The sequence below is a fragment of the Cornus florida genome, unplaced genomic scaffold (genome assembly GCF_030987335.1).
Source record: "Cornus florida cultivar Cherokee Brave unplaced genomic scaffold, ASM3098733v1 CherokeeBrave_3.0.0_Hap2_Chr05, whole genome shotgun sequence".
In the NCBI taxonomy this organism is placed as follows: domain Eukaryota; kingdom Viridiplantae; phylum Streptophyta; class Magnoliopsida; order Cornales; family Cornaceae; genus Cornus; species Cornus florida.
The window spans coordinates 114,517,552-114,541,333 of NW_026775575.1; the positions used below are offsets into that span (position 1 = coordinate 114,517,552).

Below are 23,782 nucleotides of genomic sequence, written 5' to 3' on the forward strand. Positions count from 1 at the left end.
GGCTCCCTTCCTCTAATTGCACTTGTCACTACCTTGAGAAGACTCAACCCAGAGCTGCTGCGACTCATCTATTGTGATCCCTCAAAAGTCATTCCTTTCACACCAACAGAAATTAGAACCCCTCTTCTCTTTGCGAAATTTACTTTAAAATAAATAAATAAAAATCAAAAGGCCTACCTTGCAAATTAAAATCTGTGTCATGCCTAGTACACAATGTTAGCTCTAGAAGTACATTAAGAGTCTATGATTCTAATGATAATTGAATGAACAATGAAAAGACATGACTCTCACTACAGACTACAACCGCACAAGGTGGAAGATCCCTTCCACTCTACTGTACAGCATAAATAATCCATTACACAACACAGTTTTTTTGCATCATTTACCCCTGCCCCTTCCCCTTCCCCTTTCCTTTCTGTTGTATCTGTTCGATCTCTTTTCCTCTTGCTTCTCAACCATATTGCGTCTCTTGCCTGCCAAGTTGCGTGTTGGATTCAGCCGAGTCCGTTTCGATGGTAACACCTCATAGTGCATGCTAGAACTGTTCTCAGAGTCACCAGCTATGATGTTGGTTTCATCTACAACTGGGACCTCGACCGAAGTTTCACTCAGAAGCTTACAGGTCTCTTCTACAGGGATGTTAGTATTCAGTTTGTCGTGGCTTGAATCAACGGGAATTAGGTTCTCACTATCAGATGGTCTAGGATCCTTTTCTGCATCCAATCCTGCAGACAAACTAAACGAGACAACCCAATATTATTTTTCCTTAATTAAAAACAAATACAAATGTAAAATGAATAAATCAGCCACCGTTCACCTGAATTCTGAATAAGGGAAACCATTAGCATTTGATGTGCTTCTCAATTCAGTCACTTCTTTCGCTGTAGAACCATTTATATTACTTGATCTTGAATCTGTAGATACAATCAAATAGAGAGAAAAAGTCAAATACAGCAAAAACACACACACACACACACAGAATAGTCATAAAGAACCCACATAATACCGAAAAGAAATGAAACAGGTTATCCATTTTTTTCTTTAAGCAGTTATTTGTCACTCTCATATTGATGTGCGCGCGCGAGAGAGAGGGGGGAGAAAGACATTGTTACACCGGTTATACGACGTCATCCGGTGTCCAACTACCACGTGTGAGTATTTAATTAGAACCCGCGGGGGGGGGGGTTGGGGCTGATGGAGCCCAAGGGCCCCAAACATTTAAAGTACTCATGTAAAAGCAGTTCCCGCGGCGGGGGGGGGGGGGGGGGGGGGGGGGGGGGGGGGGGGGGGGAAGGGCCCCAAACATTTAAAGTACTCATGTAAAAGCAGTTTTCTATTACAGGGCGCCGTTAAAAAATAAATTTGATATCCCCAACTTTTCCGCGTGTATCAGAAAAAAAAAATCTTATTCTTTTTGGCCTAGAAAAGAGGCGGCACCCCTACACCATGAACACGCATGCTATTCCCACAGCCGACCCTTGCAGATCAGAAAAACCTTGCCAAAATATTAGATGCCTGCACTATGGCCCCAGACAAAGAAGAACACTGCAATCTTAAACTCCGGGCAATGACTGGAATATTGTCTTCCTCTCATAAGCCTCTAGACAAATTCTTGAAAGTCCCATTGAAGCACAATGCAAGATACAGTTTTTTTTTTTTTTTTTTTTTTTTTTTTTTTTTTTTTTTTTTTTTATAATAAAATAAGATATAGTATTATGAGTGTTATAGAAAAAAATAATTTTTTGCCCAAGATGAAATGGAATAATTAATAGCTGCAGATTGACTAACAAAAGTATGATAGAAATATTACCATTATGTTGATTTGAAGCAAAATCTGGAACTGTTGAGTGATGAGATTCGGAAGCATCAACTCCTTCTCCCTTGATAGTCGGACTGGCTTCCATGTCCTTAGGAAACATTTAGGAGAAACATGTAAGACGTGTAAATCAATTTCATACAATATAAAGTTCATAAACCACTGAAAGCAGCTTTTTATATCTGTCTTACATGGTTACAAGGTTTAATAAAAATATAAAACCACCAAACCAGTGTGAGAAATTCTCATTGTTTTAAAAGGTTAATAAATAAATAAATATATGAAATCTAGTTCTACCAATCAGGTACCTGATTTTGTTCTGAAACAAAAATAGCTGGACTGGATGACAAAGCTTTATTATGTGAACCATCTTGTGTCATCTCTGAAACTAAAAAAAGGAAAAAAACAGGGTTCAATGTCTTAGAATTTCAACATTTTAGTTTCCATATATTCTGAAAATTTTGAATGATTATGATAGTCAGACTAACTATTCTGTCAAAAAAAAAAAAATACAGCAGATTATTGAGAACAAATAGCAAATTTTTACTCTAGATAAAAATCAACCTGGAACAACATGGCTAATACTAACTCCTGCAGCCAAGTTCGCAGATGCATCAATTGTTTTTGCAGCTGTTAAAGAATTTGACTCTTGCATTTTATTTTCTACAACTGCTTCGGTCTCACCAGCCACCAAAAAATTTTGGCTGGCTTTAGGTTCTTGAGCAAATAACGATAGATCAATTTTTCTGGATGGGAGAGTCCGTAGCATATCATCTGTTGCCTTAGAACGCACTCTTCGTACTTCCTCCAGGATATTCCATGACCCAGTGGCAAGGGAATCCCTTTTCTGCCAGTTTCAAGTTGCAGCAAATAAACCATAAAAAATAAAATCAGCAGGGTCTAAGTTCTTTTACAAAGTACATGCCCTAAAAAGATCAAGATTTAAGAGACCACGAAACCAATAAGAAAAGAACATAGTGCCATATGGCCCATATATAAACATATATAAAAAATAATAATAATAATCCATCTTAAAGTTTGATAAGGGGCCAATTGGGACCTTATATAATTGAGTTATGAGTCTTAGTTCATGCCTTCTAACTATTAGTTGTTTGTTCTCTAGACTCTAATAACTACTTTATATACGTTTTCTTATGTCACAGAAATCAAGTGTACTTGGTAATTTTTTTCCCTCTGATTGATCGTAGTCGTATCCCTAGGTCTTATCTTGGGTCTATTTATATAAGTGAGTGTTGTTTAGATGAGGATGATAAGACAAAAGTCTGAAGTTTCTAATCTGGAGTCATAGTTCTAACAAATTTAAGGGATGTCTAGCAGCCAATTTATACCTAAGTTCGTCAATTAAAAATGGAGACCACTTCAGAGTTCACTGAACATTTATTGAAGCTCTAAGATATTGTGTGATACTTATCAAAGCCAAGAGATCCTAAATTACAACCCTTACCTTACGTCTGTTGCCTAACAGGTTCTTCTTTTACTCTCTACAAGCATATTTTTCAATTTAGTCACAACCTGCCCATATTTTCATTAATTATTCAACCAAAAAGCCTACTCCCGACCCTAATACTTTCCTGCATCATAAAGCCATTTACCAAATACACAAAACCTAAAAAATTTAGTTTCCAGAAATGTTAACACATTTTCTAACATTCCGGTACAGTTATCACTTTTAAAAATAAGCAAATTTCAACCTCTTTCCATCTCGAAACCCTACAACCTTTCTTCCACCCATTTAAGTCCTAAGTGTTTTAAGTTTTATAAAAAAAAAAAAATGGATCCAAGCTTGAGAGAAGTCACTTTGTGCAAAATTATTGCTAAAGGCTAGGACTGTTTGTAGTCTACCCTTTCCATCATGTTGCATTGGCAGGACTAACATTGAATAATGGCCTTTATAAGGGTATGTTAAGGTTACCCACTTACTCCTGAAGTAACTTCCTTAACCAAGCTACTCGTAAGTAGGACAATTACCTAACATGTGAAAGAAAAAATTTCTTAGCTACTTAGGTGTTTAGTATCCTAAGTTCCTCAGCTCTTAATTCCTGAGCATCTAACGAACCTCCTTAGCTAAGCCATAAGTAAAACAATATATTTTCATTTGATAAGATGAACTGAAGAAAGGTTTAAAACCTCCTATTTTTTTTTTGAGAATCCACACGACCCTAAATCAAGAAGCAGGACTCTTCTTGCTCTCTTCTTATTGAAGAACCAAATATTCTTCCATCTCTTGTTTTTCATTGCAACATGCCATATTCCAGTTTTTCACTTGCTTTTTTCCTAGATCACATACCTTCCTTAAACTACTCGTGTTCAGAAAACAGTGGTGATATTCCTTAATCTTAAGAGCTCACTGCAATATTTATTTACATAACCAAACATCCACACCAACTAGATAATGAACTGCAGGGAGGTTTTCAGGTTTTTCAAGTTTGTCCTACATCAATATTTGCCGTGAAACGCAAGGTAATAAGTACAAAGACACGATAAATGACAAATGCGGATGTGGATGTGGATATGTGTGTGTGTGTGTGTAGTATTTATAAAATAATTTTTCTTTCCGTTTAACCATAGATGCTCAGAAAATAGTGAAAAATATTAACAAATTCGCTTTTTGAAAGGACAGCCTTTAATAGTAGAATATGAAAGGTTTGTGGATCTTATATACAGGGGGGGAAAAGAATGAAAAAAAGAATGAAAGAGGTTTGTAGTAATAAAAGGAACAAGAGTAATTTGTGAAGAACGTGGGTCAGTCCCGTCGTGTGGTCGAGCACCATCAAGAGCTTAAAGAGCATTTTAGGAATTGAATCAGCTAAAGGAAAAAAAAGGTTAGCAATAGATTACATGAAAGACAGCTCTCTGAGTCTCTGACAGAGAAGTGAAAACAACAAGCAAAAAGATCATGGAGATACTTACTGTGTACAGTCAACAGCCACAAACAAACACTTCTTAGTTGCTATATATATCCCCGAACCCTAACCCTTTGATCCAAAAACCCTAGCATTATTTACCCCACCTCTTTCGATTAATCCTTTAACACAATTTACTGTGTTCAGAATTCCTTTTAATTGCATCATAAAATTTCAAACCAAAGCAGACTCAAACATGAACCAGTTGTTGTGTAAATCCACCCTCAAACCTAATCTTACCTTGTCAATCAATAACCCTAAAAATTAAAATCCCTGGCCCACCAGAGTTTGATCCTAAGACAACCTCGATCTCCTTTCTTAAGGGTCCTTAATTGACACTCCAACTAGCCCAATAATGGGCAGTTCGGCCATATCTAATCAAGTCATGGTGAAAATAGGCCCTCGCTTGAATTACTGTTTGATGTTATTATCATCATTTATTGTCAAGAAAGAATGTATAGAAGACAAAGTCCAGGTTTTATGTTAGTTAATCTTATATCTGAAAGGTATTTCTGACACACTTAAAAACATATTTTTATCCTTGGTTGTGGACAAAGTGTGAATTTAATTTATTGAAGAATAGCAAGAGATTCATTGGGAAATTCCAATAAGCCAATTTCAATTAAATTTCTCTGCTACATACTAGAATGGATAACGCATACGCCAGTCCTTTTCAAGTCACCCCTTTAGCCAATAAACGCCTGAAAGGACCACCAGGTCCAGAAGATCAATAAGATCAATAAGAACATTAAACATCATTTCCATAAAATTCAATGACATTTAGCAATATGTTTCATAAATAAGAATTTAATATTTTTCTTTTCAGATTTTTTCCTTATTGGTTGATGACTTGGATCAGCATTGGTTGAGTTAAAATAGTAAACTTTAATAGTTCCTTGTCTTTACTTTCATCCTTAATTTAATGTCACCAGAACTAAATTTAAAGTCACCAGAACAAATGACCACCAGATGTCTTATACTATCTCATATGCCCATTTCTTTTCCATAGTTCATACACCTATACAACATGCCCAACACTGCAACAGGACTGGCATTCCTCTGAGTTTGCCACACACACGCGCAAAAACACCCAAATGAAAACCCATTGTTTTTCATGTAATCCCATACTTGACACACTAGTCGATAGCTACAACTTGGTCAGCTGGGGAACTTATCCCTGGCCTTATTCACATCATTTTATTATTATTATTATTTATGAATTCTACGGCCTAATATCAATTCATCATCCTGGAATAGCAGATTCTCTCTTAAAACCTGCACAAAACTTCTCTCCAGAGAAAATGTCACCTTACATAAGTATTCACCAAGACGAAACACCCAATTTTAAGGTGAAACACCATTTTGCGGGATCTTTTAGTCTTTCAAACGGACAAGAGTAACAGAAGAAGCAACGGTAACGATAATGTCAAAATAGAAAATGAATATTCCAAACAGCACCTTTGATGAGGAGAAAGAATTGCCAACTGGAAATGATGCTCCTTCCTTCGAAGGCTCTATCCCCACTGGTGATGGAGTTTTTAAATCTACATGGCTTATAGGAGACACCCATGGAGAGCGAGAGCGCATATATGATTTGGCCACATCCACTGGTGAGCCCACTTCACCTTCAGTAACCTGCATTGAAATTGATTGAATCAGAATGGTGATGCAATCAACTTGACATTACACTTATACAGCAATAATTCCTAAAATCTTGAGCATACTATGCTCTATTTGATAGCACAATTAAAAATGTTTGCACCACTAAGGCAATAACATTAGATTATAACATTAAGTAATTTAACTGATAAGTAATAAAAGCATATAGAGCACCAAAATCGGGGTCAACTAGTGCACACATGAAGTATAAAAAAATGAAAATAAATAAAAAACCAGATTATCTACGTAGTGATGTTATACAAAAAAAAAAAAAAAAAAAATCTACGTAATGATGTTATTAGATATTTTGCATGATTTATTTTCCTTACTGCACTAACAAACTAATTTGTATTTATGACTGAAAACAAATGCTAATCTGTTTGAACATTATGTTTTATGAATCTGGAGTCTGGTATCTCTAACAATCTCCCGACCTAGTATAAGAGATAAGAAAGCATTCACAAAATCCAAGTTAATAAACAGTATTCCAAATCAGACATTCATAGGTATCTCTTGCACCAGAATATCTTGATTTAAAGTAAGCACCTAAGGTGTTACCTTCTACTTCAAGAAGTGAAAAGTTAAAGTCCCAAGAGTCTGGTTTTTGCCTCCAGGCCCAACTCAGTAAGAATATGGTTTAAAACTTCTTGCGGCAAGCAAAGTAAGCAATGGTCCTGACAGCTGTAAGCCTCACCAGGCTAAGTCAGGAGTATGCTTTACATAAGGTCTTAAGAGCATGTATTGCGTGGATAACAAACTTTAGTATGTGTAAGTAGAGTGGAGAAATATGGCAAGTACAAATTTAAAAATATTATATTGGGTGTAAAGGTTCTTAAAAAAGCCAAAGTAAGGTTGAATAGATGGAATATAAATTTAGGATTAGAGTATTCCCATACTCCAATGTATACAGTATACACAAGCGTGTGCGGCTGTGCGCCCAAAAAAAAAAAGGGGGGGGGATAAACCAGAGCATGAATTAAGAAGTAACTTTAAGCCCTTTTTTTTTTTGGTTGTATGAGTGTGTAGATAAAACTCCAATTGGAATACCTTATGAACTTAATAGATAATATATTGATTTTGGTTTTGGTATAAAAAAAATATATATATATTTCCCCTTTCCTTTTACACAACCTGTACACGTGGGTTGCCACCTGCAGGGCCCCATGTATAACTTCATATAAATTATTCTATATTGAAAATTAAAGATGTTTTTTGCTCTGCTACATGCTCCTTGAATGTAACAAAAATAAAATAAAATAAAATAAAAGAATTCAACACATTTTAAGCTGGTTTCTGGTCAACAACAGCTTTTTCTCTTTCATTTCATTTTCTAAATTCATTGGTGGAATAAATTTTCTAGCATATGACAATAACAAATAACAGGCCCCTGATGCATTATTGTTTACACTTTACACCTTCCTTTAAGTTTGGCTTTAATGAGACCATTATAGGATAACAAGAATGTCTACTTTTGGAGTAATCAAAATTATAGGAGACTGCATAGTTGCTCTCTATTAGAAAGTGAAGTATGTTGATATCTGTGTTTCACCATTGAATATCATGTAGCGAAAAGACATCAATTGTGAACCACCTCCACATTACTTTTCGTAGAACTAGTAAAATCAAATTTCCACGTCCTTCAAGAGAGAGAAGAAATGAAGCTGCAATACCACAAGGGAACGAACCCGGATGGAATAATCTCTCCTCCCCAAAGGGGAGGTTGAGAGTTCGAGCCCCGTTAGGGGCTTATCAGTGGCTGTCTGTGTGTATGCTTTAACTTTCGGGGAGAAATATATATATAGATAGATAGATAGATGGCTCGCGATCATTCAACACCCTTTTAGTATGCATATAGCTCATATAAACCACATATAGGTTCTAAAAAACACATAACGTTTATTGTTGGGGCAAATAAGGACCTCGCCAATTGGCCATTAATGGGGTGGTAAAAATACTAAATGCCTTTCCTACAATAAGAATTTAAAATTCAGTTAATGAAAAATTACTATTTTTGAGATTTATATACAAAAGGGAAGGGTGTTTGGGGAATCAATAAAGCGTAATTTTGGTATTTATTAAATTTAATCAGTCGTGCCAGGCACATGTTTTTTTAACTGTACATTTTTAACGGTAATAGCCGAGAAGTCCTCCTTTACAACATTTTTAAATTCTTGAGGGAGTTGTATACCCAAAGTAAAAGAGGGTGGTGTTATTTGCTCAAAAAGTAAACCTTAGGGGTGTTTTAGATACTTAGCCCTAGATAGATAGATAGATCAAGCTGCAATAAATTCTGTCAAAATTATCAATTCAAATTAAGTTGAACATAATAGGAAACTGTTCCATGTCTGTTAGTACCACACATGTTTTGAAAGAAAATGGATCTAGATTTAAATTTAACCTCCTTGTAAATCAGTAGGATAATTACCTGCCTTATATTTCTAATTCATAAAAAGGAGCCAATAAGTGGTCATAACTTAAGCAGCACAGTCTACATGAAGAATTTTGTTCCTTTATTTTGCAAGTTTTTTTATAACCCACCTAGGATGCATTAATAACTCAAGAACCATGTCCATATGGACAGCTGCTCATATTTTTTGTTAATTGTGATGAGTAACACAAACTCGAGTCCACATCATCAGCATCAAAATCTTCCCAAAAATGTATAACATAATTGTGATGTTGTGGCCCAAATTTTGTTTCGGCCAACATGACCCTATTTCAACCCAAAAAATGTGGATTTTTTTTTTGACCCATTTTCTCTTGTGGGTAGTGGACCAGGGTACAGAATTCTCTTGTAGCCACTATATAAGGGTGTCTATAGTTTGGGTTGCGTAACTAGAAAACACGGAAAACCGCAAGAAAGAGAGTGAGAGAGAGAGCTAGGGTTTGGGAGCTGAAACTTCTTATCTCCTACTTTTTGCATAGTGAAATCTTTCGTCAAATCTTTACCGTAGACGATGGTTTTGCTGAACCACGTAAATCTTCGTGTTCTTTTTGTGTGGCGTGTTTTCTTTTCTGTCGTGATTCTTGATTTGTGGCATTTGTAGTAACAATAATAAACATACCCACGAACTACCATAATATTCTCCTACTTTCCTCTTTTAATGAACAACAACAATAGGTAATAGGTCAGCCTCTACGACTCATAATCCATAAAATAATCGAATATTCAAATTTCCAAAAGCTTAAAAATGACTACAATTGCTGTTCAGCACCTGTAATTGTGGCAGTTCTAAAGGACCTAAACACATCTAAGCACCAAAAGGAACATACATAAAAACTAATGACTTGACTAAGATGATAACAAGGCAAGACTCTGTTCATTACTAAAATCTATTGATTAAAAAGGGCTAGCCCAGTGCACGAAGCTCCCACCATTGCGGGGTTTGAGGAGGATCAGATGTCTTATGCATACCTATGCATCTACTAAATAATTGTATTTCTAGAGTGCCAAGATGCTTATTACCGAACCTACTAGTATGTCATGCATATCTGTACATTAATGGATGAGAGATGAAGAATTATATTTAAAGTGTGCAAGACAATTGTGGCCATGCCTTTACAATATGGAAAAAAAAACCTATCAATAAGCATACAAGGAGGAGAGATGGTTTCGAATAATTAAAACAAATGGTATGAGTGGACAACAAGGAAGTTCTCAATGAGGCAAGTCACCTAGGCAATTACAATTGAAAACCAAAAAAGAGTTACCCCAAGGCACAAAGATCAGGCGAAGATGAGATAGAAAACCAAGAAACTAAATATCACTATACATTTGAAACCTAGTGCAACACATTGAAAAAATGTTCTAGCAATAAAACTGTAAGATATAATGTTAAAAATTGACATGAAATAGTTACTAACAGGTTGCAGCTCAACAGAATTAAAAGTGAAGGTTACATGATCTAAGTTTGATTTTGAACTGGATCCCACTTTCTTTTCCTCTAACCATCTTTTTGCTTCCATAACAGCTTTACTGCAGAGATCAGGAACATCTGTGTATTAATAAACACCGTCAGTCATGCACAGGTAGATTTCTAGTCTCTCTTCAATTTTCAAGTTCCTAAATAACAATATCATTATCAATTGTTCTGCTAGGTATCTCACCATTCTGTCCCTCTTTTATGGTGGAATAATCCACAACTCGTGAATTAATAATCTTTATTAGTCTATCGCATTCTTCCCTGGTCAAAGGTAAGCACCAATTCAGAACTTAAAAGGTTAAATTGTAGCTAAGAAAAGAAAAAAACTGCAGAAAAATTTATCTTTGTCAGAAGAAATGAGTAAACCAATCTGATTATTGCCTACATGGTTAAAAGTAATGAGAATGCACTGTGTAAAACATATAAGAATTGTCGATAAATGTTAATTTATCTTAGTGTTCCCTTTGGAATTCAATGTTTCCTGCATAACAATGCTATCACTAGAGACTAAAACATGAGCAAAGGCCAATTTCAAAACCACTCTTCTGGAGTCACTAAAAATCTATTATTTATTCAAAAAATATTTAAGTCAAAAAAACATACAAGTAGAGAGTGTATGAGAAAGACGGAGAGAGAAAGACAGAGACTTGAACATTAATGTACCATCTGCTTAATTCATCAGGCAGAACAGAAATGTAAATGAAACAGAAAAACAGAAGGAACAGAAGTGGAGAACAGGTATCAACTATAATCTCAACTATTGGATCCACCAGTCACCATCTTAATAAAGTACAACTTAAGGCCAGATATACATTTCCTTTTCTCCATACAATTTGGTCATATAAACTAATGGACAAAGTAAAAACCCTCATTTCAAGATTAGGGGCTGACTTGTGAATTAGGTCAAAGTTTAGACCTATAGTTAAGGGCAGTCAGAGACAGTGAGACTAGTCTTTATGTTCTGTTCCTTCACTTTTGGATTCCTTCTGATTCTTACGGCCTCAACTTTATGGGTTCAAAGGATTTCTTTTGTGTTTGTACTAGTAATGTTGTAACGTCACTCTACCCATATCTTGGCCAGTTGGAAACATTATTCCTTGACCAATGTGTGCCATTTCTATTTGGATTGCTCAATTTTAGTTATTTTTTATGTTACGCATCATAAGAGAGTCACCACTTTACCACCAGCACCCCCCACTCCTTCCATTACTCAACAGAAATTCAGAAAGTAAGACTTTTGCTTACAGCTCATCAGGACTCCAGCATAAAAAGTCAATCTATCAGAATAATATAAATTTTGTTTTTAAAAAATTTGTTTATCCACACAAGATGGCACAAGTCAAAACAAAAGAAAAAAGATAGCATATATCATAACCTACATATCCAACAGAAATTCCCATAAAATAAGACAAATATAGAACTATGAAGGCAAACCACAGTGAACAAAAACATTCTTGACTTCAACTCATAAGAGCATCACACACACATACAAAAAAAAAAAAAAAAAAAAAACTTCCACCATTGCATAGTTTCGATTCTTTATATGAAGTCCAAAACGCACCATGAGGGATCAATGCTTGAATATTGTAAACATAGAAATACACTGTATATTAATCAAATTCTTAATAAACTTTCAAAATATGATTTAGGGCTTAACTAGTCACTTAAAAAACAAAGTAAATTCGCACTTCTATAAAATCTAACGGAAAATAATAACAAAAAAGGTAAGTACGGATACAGTTTTGAGTTTTTAAAAAAAAGGTTTCATCAAAAAGTGGATTATTCAGAAAAAGTTGATTAAAGGTAATAACCAGGACCTATGAAGCACGGACACGCCCATAAGGGGTGCCGTGCCAGTGCTCGGACACGTGTTCGACACGGACACATGTCGAACATGTGTCCAATTTTTTATTATTTTTTTCAAGGTCGGACATGGCAAAGGATATGCCAAACACGTCGGCGACACGCTGAGGATACGCCGGAGACACGCTTGTTTGGTTTTTTTTTTTTTTGAAAAGAAAAAGAAAAATGAATGTGTGTGTAATAGTGTGTGTATATATATATGCTAGTGATCTAGAAATCTAAAAAAGATGAAGAGATTGAGGGAATGACAGAGTAACCACAGGGAAAAAAAAAAAAAAAAAAGAACAAAGAACAAAGAGCAAGATCTTCTGTGGGAGTTGGCTTTACCGGCAAACAAGAGGAACAACCTCTTATTTTCCATCCAAAGCTTCATCAGATCTCTTGGCTTGATTGAATGACGGAGAAAGGGAGAGGTGGAGTAGATGATGAAGACAGAAGAGACGTGAACCACGCAGGGAGAGAGAAATCAGAAATGGGATAGGATTGTGATTTCTTGCCTTATCATCTTAAAAGGTGTGTTAAAAAAAGAAATAAATTAAAAATCATATATGTTATGTTTGGTTATAACTTATAATGATAGCGTGGATATAAATTTATATTTTAATAAAATTTGAACTTATGATTTTTATATTTTTTTAAGAGTAGTGGGAATTATTTGGTTAACCTAATTTAAATATAAATAAAAAATTAAATAAAAATAAAAATGTATATATAATAAATATATATATATTATTTTATTATTGTATCCTTGCCGTGTCCGTGTCCTATTTTTTAAAAATTTGCCGTATCACCGTATCCGTGTCATGTCGTACCAGTGTCCCATGTCCGTGCTTCATAGACCACGACAATTGCTGCAAGGAGGGGGCAAAGAAAGCTAGGTGCAGCAACTAAGAAAAATACTTCCATTTGTTATAAATTTATGTATAGATTATCACAATAATATACACAAAATTCTAGACCAAAAAAAAAGGCTACAACAAACAAACAAAATCCAAGCAGTCTAACAACAATTAAATGAGAAATATAAGCCAAAAAATTTAAAATGAAAAAGAGACTAAAGTTTTCTCAATTACCTTGAAAAGGTCTCCTGCATAAGTAATCGTTCAATTACACATTTGGTTTCACTCTTACCAACAGTTACTTGTGGCTCCTTCCTAAAGCATTTGATTGTTTGTGATGAAGCTCCATTCTTCTGATATAATAGACGGTCAGTTTCAAAAATTTAACAATGCCAAAAAATTTATTTTTTGTGCATAATAATCAAAGACACAAAAACGAACAAGCACCGGTGCCTCACAATAGTATTATGATTGTTCATTGCCACAAAATACATATACTAGCATATCAAGGTAAAAGCTCAAGCTGGCGCGCTTATAGACACAGTTTCAAATCTAAGAACAGACATTTTGTGTAAAATAATATCAAAGATTAATCTATCATCAGTTTTCCCTTTCCAACGTCCCACATAGACAATAGTTGCACTAGTAATGGCCTTTTTTAGCATATCAGGGTAAAAATTTGGGATTTTTTGTGGTCATGACAAGTGCTTTGTGAAGTATGTCAAATAATGAGGTAATATCAATGTCAAATTTGGAATGAACTTAGTTGTGCATGGATGCTGACAACAATGCACACTTTCTAATATTCCCGAAAGACTGAAGATGATCCAACTCCTTAAGCAACAAGAAGCTTTGAAAAGCAGATTTAGAAATGCACTATTGGCAAACATCCTTTATTTTCTCACTCTTTTGGAAAGTTAAAAAATCACGATTATTCTTTATTACCTACGTGTTTAACAGACACACATGACTCCATCAAGTAAAGAGGTCAAAAAACTGAATTAGATAAAAAAAATTAAAAATTAAAAATAAAATAAAATAAAGGGATTCAATATGGCACTTCAATTTTTTACTGTTGCACTGCACTTAATTTTCCAAGTCGCAAACATCCATCTAACAAGAATTAAAAAAATAAAATACAAGTAGCACAGTTACCTTATTCAATCCATCTGCCTCATCAGGAAGAATGTGATGCTCATCATTGTCATTGTCAGCATCGTCATCTTCTGCAAAATAAGAAAAAGACTACCAGTGTGAATACATTTAGAAAAGCTCAAAAGCAGAAGAAAACTTCATATTCTCCTTTGTTGAAGCATCACAAGTAATGCCCATGTAATGGCTATAAAAGTTACATGCAACCATGCAAGTTCCACAAATATCAGAGTCAATTAACCGATTCTTCATGTATATCTCAATTTTACAGCTTCACTAGCTACTCAAAAATCATATAAATACCTCTTCACTTAATGTAAACAGTGATTTTGAATGTACATTCAGATAGAAACTTTAAGTTAGACTGAAGAGAGATGGAAGCAAAAAATGCCATTTTGTCATTGCATTAAAATATTTTAATGGAATCAAAAGCAAATTACATGGTTCCACTTATGTAAGTAATGTGCACAGAAGAATCAAGAATGGAAGAATTATTTCATTGATACCATTTGAGCAGCCACATGATCCACAACCTAGTGGTCTAAGAGCAAAAAGGGAAGGGGAAAAAAAGTACCTAACAATTCAATGCATCACTGTTCTTCGGTGAAGTGACATGTTAGTAATTTTAAATACTAGAGCTGCTTTGTTTGGTTACTTAGGAAAACTCCAAGATTTGGACATTTAAAACTGATTTTAGTTTCGCAATAATCGACTGAAATTGTGACTGAAATTTTGAACCACGCTTGAACAAAAGATCTGCTAAAAAGACAAAGAAAATATTGAAAAATTTTGGTGGTTATCAATATGTGTATGAAGGTCCAAATAGGTTCAGCGACATATAACAGTTGTTGACTTAATACAAAAAGGAGATTATCAAAGAGTTGCTTCAACCTTTTTTTCACAATGGCAGCGAAAGGGTAATGGTGTGTGCACGATCGGGGATTGAGGCAAATTACAAAGACAGTCTACATAGAACAAACTACTCTAGAGAGGGAAATATATATATTAACAAGTGAGCGTTAGTCATGTTCCACTGGAAGCTGAACCCTCAGCCTCCCTTTTGAAAATGGGAAGGACATACCATTCCAGCAAAGCTTTCGTGGTAAAATTGTAAAAATATATATTAGATGGAATTTTCAAATATAGGAAGCCAAATTAACAAAATGTTTGGAACACATAGAGCGCTCTCTTAGTCCAGTAAATGATAAGACTTCGATGCATCAACTTTTAACATAAAATCCAAATTCAAACCATCAATTGGTTATGGCATTAAAAATACAAATTTTCAGAGTTCAAAACCAAGCTAACAACTTTAATTGATGGGGTGGCATCGGGCCTTACTCAGCCGGTATCAGGCTGTACTAGGATTTTGATATGTCAAAGTGCCAAGCCGTTCCAAAAAGGGGTCAATATGTGCATACATATATACAATATACAAGTCGATACACACAACATGACTTCAACATGGAATATGACCCCGAAAAAGATTCATCTTCTCCCCAACCCTTGATTTCAACATAAATTTGTTCGCGTAAGTATATATATGGAACAAAATTCCCAATTCCAAAGTTGTTGAAACCAAAAGACACCTCAAAAACAGTAACCAATTTGAAGAAAGATACGTACCGGAATCGCTGTCTGAAGACGACGAGGAAGAGTCGGCTCCAGCGACAAAGGAGAAAAGTTTGCCGGCACCGGTGGCAATCATACGAGTTGCGGGAAAAACCACTCCGGTGAGCCAATTACGATTTTGAGTAGGAGTGGGTAGCGTGGGACGGTCGTAGGGGGTTTTCGCGGCGGCGATTCGCCTGTCTCTGACGATTTTTCCGCCAGATCGGGCGTCGGCGGTTCGGCGAGTCCTAGAAACGGTGGCCATGGCGACTTAGAGAGAGAGAATTTTAATTTGCAGGCAAGCAGCGTTATTTCAGGGGTTTCTCATATTAGAGAGAGAAATAAGTAGGTATTCGGTAATGGATATGGAAGTTGCGGTTACATTCCAAATCGAACTTAACATCACTTCCATCCAGTGCAATAACACACAAAGATCCGTGGGGTTCGCATAATTATGGGCTGTTGTATCCAAAATAATTGGTTCGAAAGTTGGAATGACATAAAAGGGTTTTTATCAAGCTTGTGCCCTAGCGTACGCGGTGTACCTCCTCCCAAACGGTTAAGTTATGCCTCTCTTTCTTATTGACCAAAATACCTTTGACAAAATGGGGTGGACTAAGATCTTATGCTGTAAGCGGGTTAGATCTTGTACAACAAACTGCTATACAAGGTATTTGAAAAGATAATTTAAGGGGAACAAAATATTTCAACACCGTTAATGGTAAATTATTAAATGAAAATAATAAAATAGATTGGGTGCTCTAATCTACTTACCTTATACTCCTAACAAAGAAAATAATAAGAGAAAAAATCCCCACTCATACCCAACCTCTCAAAGCAATGCTTCTAATTTACTTCGTTGTGCACTTGTGATTTGCATCTAACAGTTCAAATAAAATATATTAGTGATCTAAGTGAATTAAGAAAATTTATCCGCACTTTCTATAGAGAGCATTTGATCTAATCTAACAATAATTATAGAAACTCACCTATATTTTTTCCTATTAATACAAAACCACCCTTACTATTTATAATTTCCAAATTTAATATTTACCAATAATACAAAACCACCATTCCTATTTCTAGTTTCCAAATTTAATATTTACCAATAATACTAATTAGAACAATAAAATGTAATTATCCAAAATTAAATAAAAACTACTTCATCTTCGAAAGTTATAAAAACTACTTCATCTTTGAAAGTTACGTCTCTCCCAAATAAAGACCTACAAGAATATTTTCTCTTTTTCCATACAAATTGAATTTGCAAGTTCTTTATCTCCTTTTGTCGCCCTTTAATCCTAATTCCTAATTCTTACATAACTGCCACGAACTATTCATTAAGCCTATTTAGCAATTTCATAATAAATCATAGTCCTAATCATACATGCATCAACCTATTCACAATAGGAAAATTAAACTAATGACATATAAAACATCGACTCAAAAAAATTTTATTTTTTCTACACAACACTTCACCCCATAAATTTCAATGGATTAAAATCTCTTTTTTCTAATGGTCTCTTGTAATTGTTTGTTTGAGACACGTGAATTTCAAAGGTGAAGAGGTTTCAATTTTTTTTAGAGGGTAATTACCTTTTATTGTTGTAATTGATGGTATTGGTAATATTAAATTTAGAAACTAAAATAGTAACCATGGTTTTGTATTAAAAGGAAATGATGTAAGATTTCTATAATGATCGTTACGAAGAGCAAGAGATCACTACTCCTCTTAAAAGTTATCAAGTAAAGTAATAGGTAATTGTTGGAAAGAATAAATTGATTTTTTATTAGATGAACATGTGCCCTATAAATAAAGAGTCCTGCTATTTAGTCCGACAAATAAAAAATTATTATGTCATCGAGTCTATGTGACTATTTATATGTCAAATATAATGGGACCAGTAATAAAATATAAAGTAAAGACAATACTTAGGTCCTCACTAGTGAAAATATACAATATACTCATTGCTAATGTGAATCACTATCTCTGATTTGGTAAGTGAATATCTACTCACCATGTGTGATTTAATAATTAAAGATCACATGTGTATTTATGATTGATCTACATGGACGGTGAGTAGTTGTAAATTCTCATTAATGAGGACTATGTATTGTCCATAAGTTAATCAACTATTTATAAAGTTGTAGACCTTTTTTTGGGTTTCATCTTAATCTAATATATTTGTTGACAATTAAAGTTTCAGTCACCATATATATCAAATTGTGTATCTATTATATATATATATATATATATATATATATATATATATATAGGGCATTGCATCTCTGTAAGAACTTTTGAGATAGACATCTCCTATGTGTAATTAGATCGTGTATCTCTCATTATATATAAAATATTGTGTCTTTGATCATTAATATACATCAATTATTTTGATAAGCATTTGGTAATTGTTATAATGATCAAACATATGATTTATTGACTCCTAGAAACAAAAATAAGGAAACGAATTTTTTTTTTTTTTTTTGCATAAGTATTGAAAAATTGTAAAAAAAAGCATTGTAATCTTTGTTGTAAACCAATTTCTTCTTTTTAACAACTACCTATTATTTTACTTCATAACTTTAAATAGTATAATATGATTTATTTTATTACTTATTTATGAAAAATTATATTTTTACTCCTTTAAAACTCTCGACTTAAAACCGATATGACGTGATTATTCTAAAATTCAACTTTAAAAAACTCGCGGTCAGCTTACCTAGAATAGCACACACATCACGAGTTCCTTATCTCTTTCCTTCCTAATGCCGGTTAGCTCGCCAAGAGGGAATCAGCCGGCGCTGGGCTTTGACTCTTAAGTCTATTTCCCCTTCCTTATTTTTGTATCATCATATTCTTCTTCTTTTCAAGTTTCATGGTAAAAATTACAATATTTTTTTACAATTTTTCAATACTTTGCAAAAAAATTTTAAAATTTGTCTCCTTATTTTTGTTTCAGGGAGTCAATAGATGTCATATTTAATCATTATAGCAATTAATAAATGTCTATCAAAGTAGTTGATATATAATAATGATCAAAGAAAGACAAAATATTTTTTATATAACAAGGGATACACAATCTAATTATATATAGGAAATGTTCGAAGTATCTCAAGAGTTTTTCCAGAGATGCAATGTGATGTGTGTGTGTGTGTATATATATATATATGTATATATATATATAATAGATACAGAATTTGATATCCATACTGATTGAAATTTTAATTGCCAACAAATATACTTAGATTAAGAGATGAAACCTAAAAAAAAAAGGTCTACAACTTTCTAAATAGTTGATTACCTTGTATTTTAATATGGGTCCCATTATATTTGACACATAAATAGCAATGTCTACCATACATGCCCTATTATGTTACCAATTAAAATAAATCATATTATACTCTTAAAAGTTACCAATAAAAATAAATCATATTATATTCGAAAAATTTCAAGTCTAAAACAACTAAAACAAGTTATCAATTAAAATAAAATAGATAATTATTGAAAAGAAAAAATTGGTTTTTTATTATATGTTTTATTTTTACGTCTACCATACCTGCCCTTTTCTTTTTGTAATTGGTTTTCCGGATTTTTTTTCTCACAGGGCGGCAACGTGCTTGATCCAGTAAGTTAGATAGGATTATGATTTTTTTTTTTTTTCAAAAGCATCATGAAAGTATTTTATTTTTTATTTTGTGTTTGGTTTGTGACTACAATGGTTGGTCTTGTAAATTTAGTTTGTATTGTTATTTATTTTTTATTATTTACAATGTATCATGAAAGGAGTTTGTTTATTTTTTATTCCGTATTTTACCTTTACTATATCTGCTACTTTTCTCTTTGTAATTAGTATTTAGATTTTTCTCTGCTACTTTTCTCTTTGTAATTAGTATTTAGATTTTTCTCCTAGGAGGCGATAGCACCAATCATGCTTCATCTGGTAAATTCATTAGGATTATGTTTTTCTTCTTTAGTTTTTATTTTTTATTTTATTAGGAACACCATGAAAGTGTTTTAATTTTTTATTCTTTGTTTAATGTTTGATTGGGGACAACAATGGTTGATCTTGTAAATTTAGTTTGTATTGTGATTTATTTTGTATTTTATATTTTTATGTAACTTGAATTTTTTAAGTTTTGATTTCTCTTACTTTCAATTTATTTTCTTTGTTTTGCTTCTAAAGTTGTTATTGTTTTGCTTCTAGGGTTTGCAGCGTAGCTGAAAAAGAATCAAGAGAAAGAAGAATCACGAGAGAGAAGAATAAAAAATTGTAAGTGCAAAAGAATCGAGAGAAAGAAGAATCACGAGAGTGAAGAATAAAAAATTGTGAGTGCAAAGTTATGATTTTTAATTAGGTTTCTGTTACCTTTTCTATTTCATACAAAGTATGGATTGTTTTAGTATGTTACATTTTCTCGGTACAAAGTTGGGATTTTTAATTAAAATAAACCCTATTAAACATTTTAAAAATTACCAATTAAAATAAACCATATTATATTTTGACGGCTAAAACAACTTACCAATTAAAATAAAATAGAAATTGTTGGAAATAATAAAATGATTTTTTATTATATATACCTTTTACTTTTACGTGTACCATACCTGCCCCTTTTCTCTTTGTAATTGGTTATTTTATTTTATTTTTTTCTCACAAGGTTGATCCGGTAAGTTATATAGAATTATTATTTTTTTTCCATTTTTTTTTTTTAAGAAGCATCATAAAAATATTTTATTTTTTATGTGTGTTTTATGTTTGGTTGGTAACAATAATGGTTGATCTTATAAATTTAATTTGTATTGTTATTCATTTTTTTTATTATTTCAAAAGTATCATGAAAGTATTTTATTTATTTTTTATTGGATAGGATCCTATCCGATCTTCCCCGCAATTATGTTTCATCTGGTAAGTTTATTTGGATTATGGTTTTCTTCTTTAGTTTTTTTTTTTTTTTTTGGTTTAAGTGCAATTTTAGGATTTTTAATTAGGGTTCTGTTACTTTTTCTATTCCACACAAATTTGGGATTTTTTTTTGAAAAAATTCAGTATGTTAACTTTTCTTTATTATGAATTTTTTTCAATTATTTTTCTCTGTTTTAATTTTTTTTAATAATTGATTAGCAAATTTTTCTCTATTATGAGATTTTTTAATAATTGATTAGAAACTTGACAACAAATTAAAAAAAAAAAAAAAAAAAAAAAATCAGTAAATTGAATTTTTTCTTTAAATTTTTAATTTCTCTTATCTTTTTTCAAACTAGTTTCTGTAATTGATTAACAACTTGATAAATTTGGTTTCTGTTATCCAAGTACAATTAATTTTGTTCACGCATATAAAAGTTATTTTATTTAAGCTTGATTATTGTTTAGTTTAGTTTAGTTGTGGATCATAATTAATTTTTATAATATTAATTTTATCAACACATATAGAAGCTATATTATTTCTGTTTGATTATTGTTTTATTTAGTTTTGGATCACAGCAAATTTTTTACATATAGAAGTTACATTATTTCTATTCTATTGGGGTTGAAATTCGTCGCGGCCTGGTACGACACCGTTTCCTGCAAAATAAAAATGGCTAAGTCAAACACCGATGTGGTGCCGGTCACTGACTCTCCGACGATTAAGTTAGTGGGGTTTCTAGAGAAAGAATTTCTATCGTAAAAATTACAATAGGAGTTTTTTGTGTGTACCTTATTTCCGAGTCGTCTTCATATTTATGGTCACTTTCCTCATCCTTGATAAAGGAATATCATCATTTTTATCCAATGGAAATCTTATCCTTGATAACAAAATATCATCGTTCGAAAGTCGAAGAGGTCTGGCGGCTGGTCAACACTTAATTGTCTCTATTGTTAGGTCAAGATAGGTTAGGTTTATTTTTTCCTATCAGTTGCTCACTATTTCCGGGTACATTTTGGACCAAGAAAGTAGTGACTAAGATGTATGTATACTTTCTTATATTTTATTTATTTCCTTTTTACCACAAGGCCCTTCCAAATTTTAGTAGGACTCTTTCATAATAATTTCATTGTTACTCAAAAAGGATTTTCCTATATATATATATATATATATATTTACCTCCCTTCTTTTTTATTTTCTTGTTGTCTAAAATTCTTTAAGCTGGATCATGATTCTGAGCAATATCGTCAGCAGTAGAAAAATGTGAAACAGGTCTGGCGGCTGGTCAACACTTAGTTGCCTCTATTGTTAGGTCAAGGTAGGTTAGGTTTATTTTTTCCTATCAGTTGCCCGCTATTTCCGGGTACGTTTTGGACCAAGGAAATAGTGACTAAGATGTATATATACTTTCTTATATTTTATTTATTTCCTTTTTACTACAAGGCCCCTTCCAAATTTTAGTAGGACTTTTTAACGAGAATTTCATTGTTACTCAAAAAGGATTTTCCTATATATATATATATATACCTCCCTTCTTTTTTCTTTTCTTGTTGTCTAAAATTCTTTAAGCTAGATCATGATTATGAGCAATATCATCAGCAGTAGAAAAATGTGAAATAAAGACGAATAATTATTTTATTACAAACTTATTGAAAATAATATTCGACAGTCGATTATTAGCATTCATTAAACACTGGTCCGCTTTATTGAAACTAAAAAAATACTATCACTTTAAAAGTGAGATAATAAAAAACCATAGCCTGACATAAGTACCTATTGGTAATATTTTCTTAAATGTTTTGCATTCTATGGGTGGGGAAGTTGGCTTCCACCAAGTGTCTCTAACCAATATGCCCTCGGTCTGTTGCTCCGGGTTACTCGATAGAGGCACTCCCAGTTGGGAGCTAACTTTCCTTCACCCTTTTCCTTAGTAGCTGGGGTAACCTCACGAAGCACCAAGTCTCTTAGCTCGAACCTCCTTAGCTTGACCCGGGCGTTGTAGTACTTGGATACCATCCGTTGATAAGCTGCAACCTTGACTTGAGTTTGCTCTATTTTTTCTTCTACCAGGTCCAAGTTTAACCGCAGTTCCATCTCGTTCCGTTGAGGTTCGAAATACTTGGTTCTAAAGGTGGTAACCTTTGTTTCTACCGGGATCACCGCTTCACTTCCAAAAGCTAACCCAAAAGGGGTCTCCCCAGTACGGGTTCTTACGGTAGTGCGATAGGCCCATAAGACTCTGGGTATTTGTTCAGGCCACAAGCCCTTGGCCTTTTCTAGACGTGTCTTGATCATCTTTAGTATTGTCCTATTTGTGACCTCAACTTGCCCATTAGCTTGGGGATGGGTAAGAGAAGAAAAATGAATCTTGATCCCAAGCTTATTACAAAAATCAAGGAACTGCTCATTTTCAAACTGCTTCCCATTATCTGTCACAATCACCCTTGGTGCTCTGAACCTGCAGATTATTGTCTTCTAGAAAATTTTCTTTACTTCATTTGCTCCAATATGAGTTAATGGCTCAGCCTCCACCCATTTGGTAAAGTAATCGATGGCCACAATTGCATATTTAGTTTGTCCCTTCCCTGAGGGTAAGGGGACGATGAGGTCCGTTCCCTACTGGGCAAAAGTTCACAGCTCTGTAAGAGGGGTTAACTCTTCTGCGGATCATTTTTGGACATTGGCGAATCTCTGGCACTTGTCACATTTCCTCACAAAATCAAGCGCATCTTTCTTCATAGTAGGCCAAAAGTATCCTTGTCGGATAACTTTATGCGCTAGTGATCTGCCCCCAGCTTGGTTTCCACAAAGGCCTTCATGTATGTCCTTTAGAATGTAGTTTGCCCCATCAGTGGAGACACAACGTAAATAGGGTAGAAAAAATCCCTTATTGTAGAGAACCCATCAATGAGGGCATGTTTTGCTACACGCATCCTGATCTTTCGTGCTTCCATGCGATCTTGGGGTAACTCTTCGTTCTCTATGTACCTGATAATGGGTTCTGCCCATTCCATACCCTATATCACCTGGTGTATTTTCTGTGGCCAATCCCGGACTATACTAGGCTCATCCAAATGTTCCACATGTATG

General features: G+C 33.7%; 1 protein-coding gene across 3 annotated transcripts; it reads right to left on the minus strand.

Moving 5' to 3' along the window:
* Nucleotides 1-158: 158 nt before the first annotated feature.
* LOC132308771 (protein KAKU4) lies at nt 159-16,351 on the minus strand. Of its 3 annotated transcripts, none has more exons than XM_059806985.1 (11): nt 15,803-16,351; nt 14,180-14,250; nt 13,259-13,374; nt 10,507-10,583; nt 10,264-10,394; nt 6,199-6,375; nt 2,381-2,663; nt 2,125-2,204; nt 1,811-1,907; nt 818-914; nt 159-736 (listed from the first exon to the last, which is right to left on the minus strand). In XM_059806985.1, exons 1-11 carry the CDS (start codon nt 16,050-16,052, stop codon nt 379-381), a joined length of 1,737 nt encoding a protein of 578 aa, XP_059662968.1. In that variant the 5' UTR covers nt 16,053-16,351; the 3' UTR covers nt 159-378. The 3 variants fall into 3 exon arrangements, with proteins under 3 accessions (XP_059662968.1, XP_059662967.1, XP_059662969.1); XM_059806984.1 differs by having other exon boundaries at nt 13,259-13,377; nt 15,803-16,350; XM_059806986.1 differs by having other exon boundaries at nt 10,300-10,394; nt 13,259-13,377; nt 15,803-16,348.
* Nucleotides 16,352-23,782: the final 7,431 nt, after the last annotated feature.

Coding starts and splice junctions, on each gene's coding strand:
- LOC132308771 (XM_059806984.1), bottom strand. CDS start 16,052: ATGGCCACCGTTTCTAGGACTCGCCGAACCGCCGACGCCCGATCTGGC. Junction 14,251..15,802: donor GTCTTCAGACAGCGATTCCG/GTACGTATCTTT, acceptor CTTATTTTGCAG/AAGATGACGATGCTGACAAT. Junction 13,378..14,179: donor AGGCAGATGGATTGAATAAG/GTAACTGTGCTA, acceptor CTATTATATCAG/AAGAATGGAGCTTCATCACA.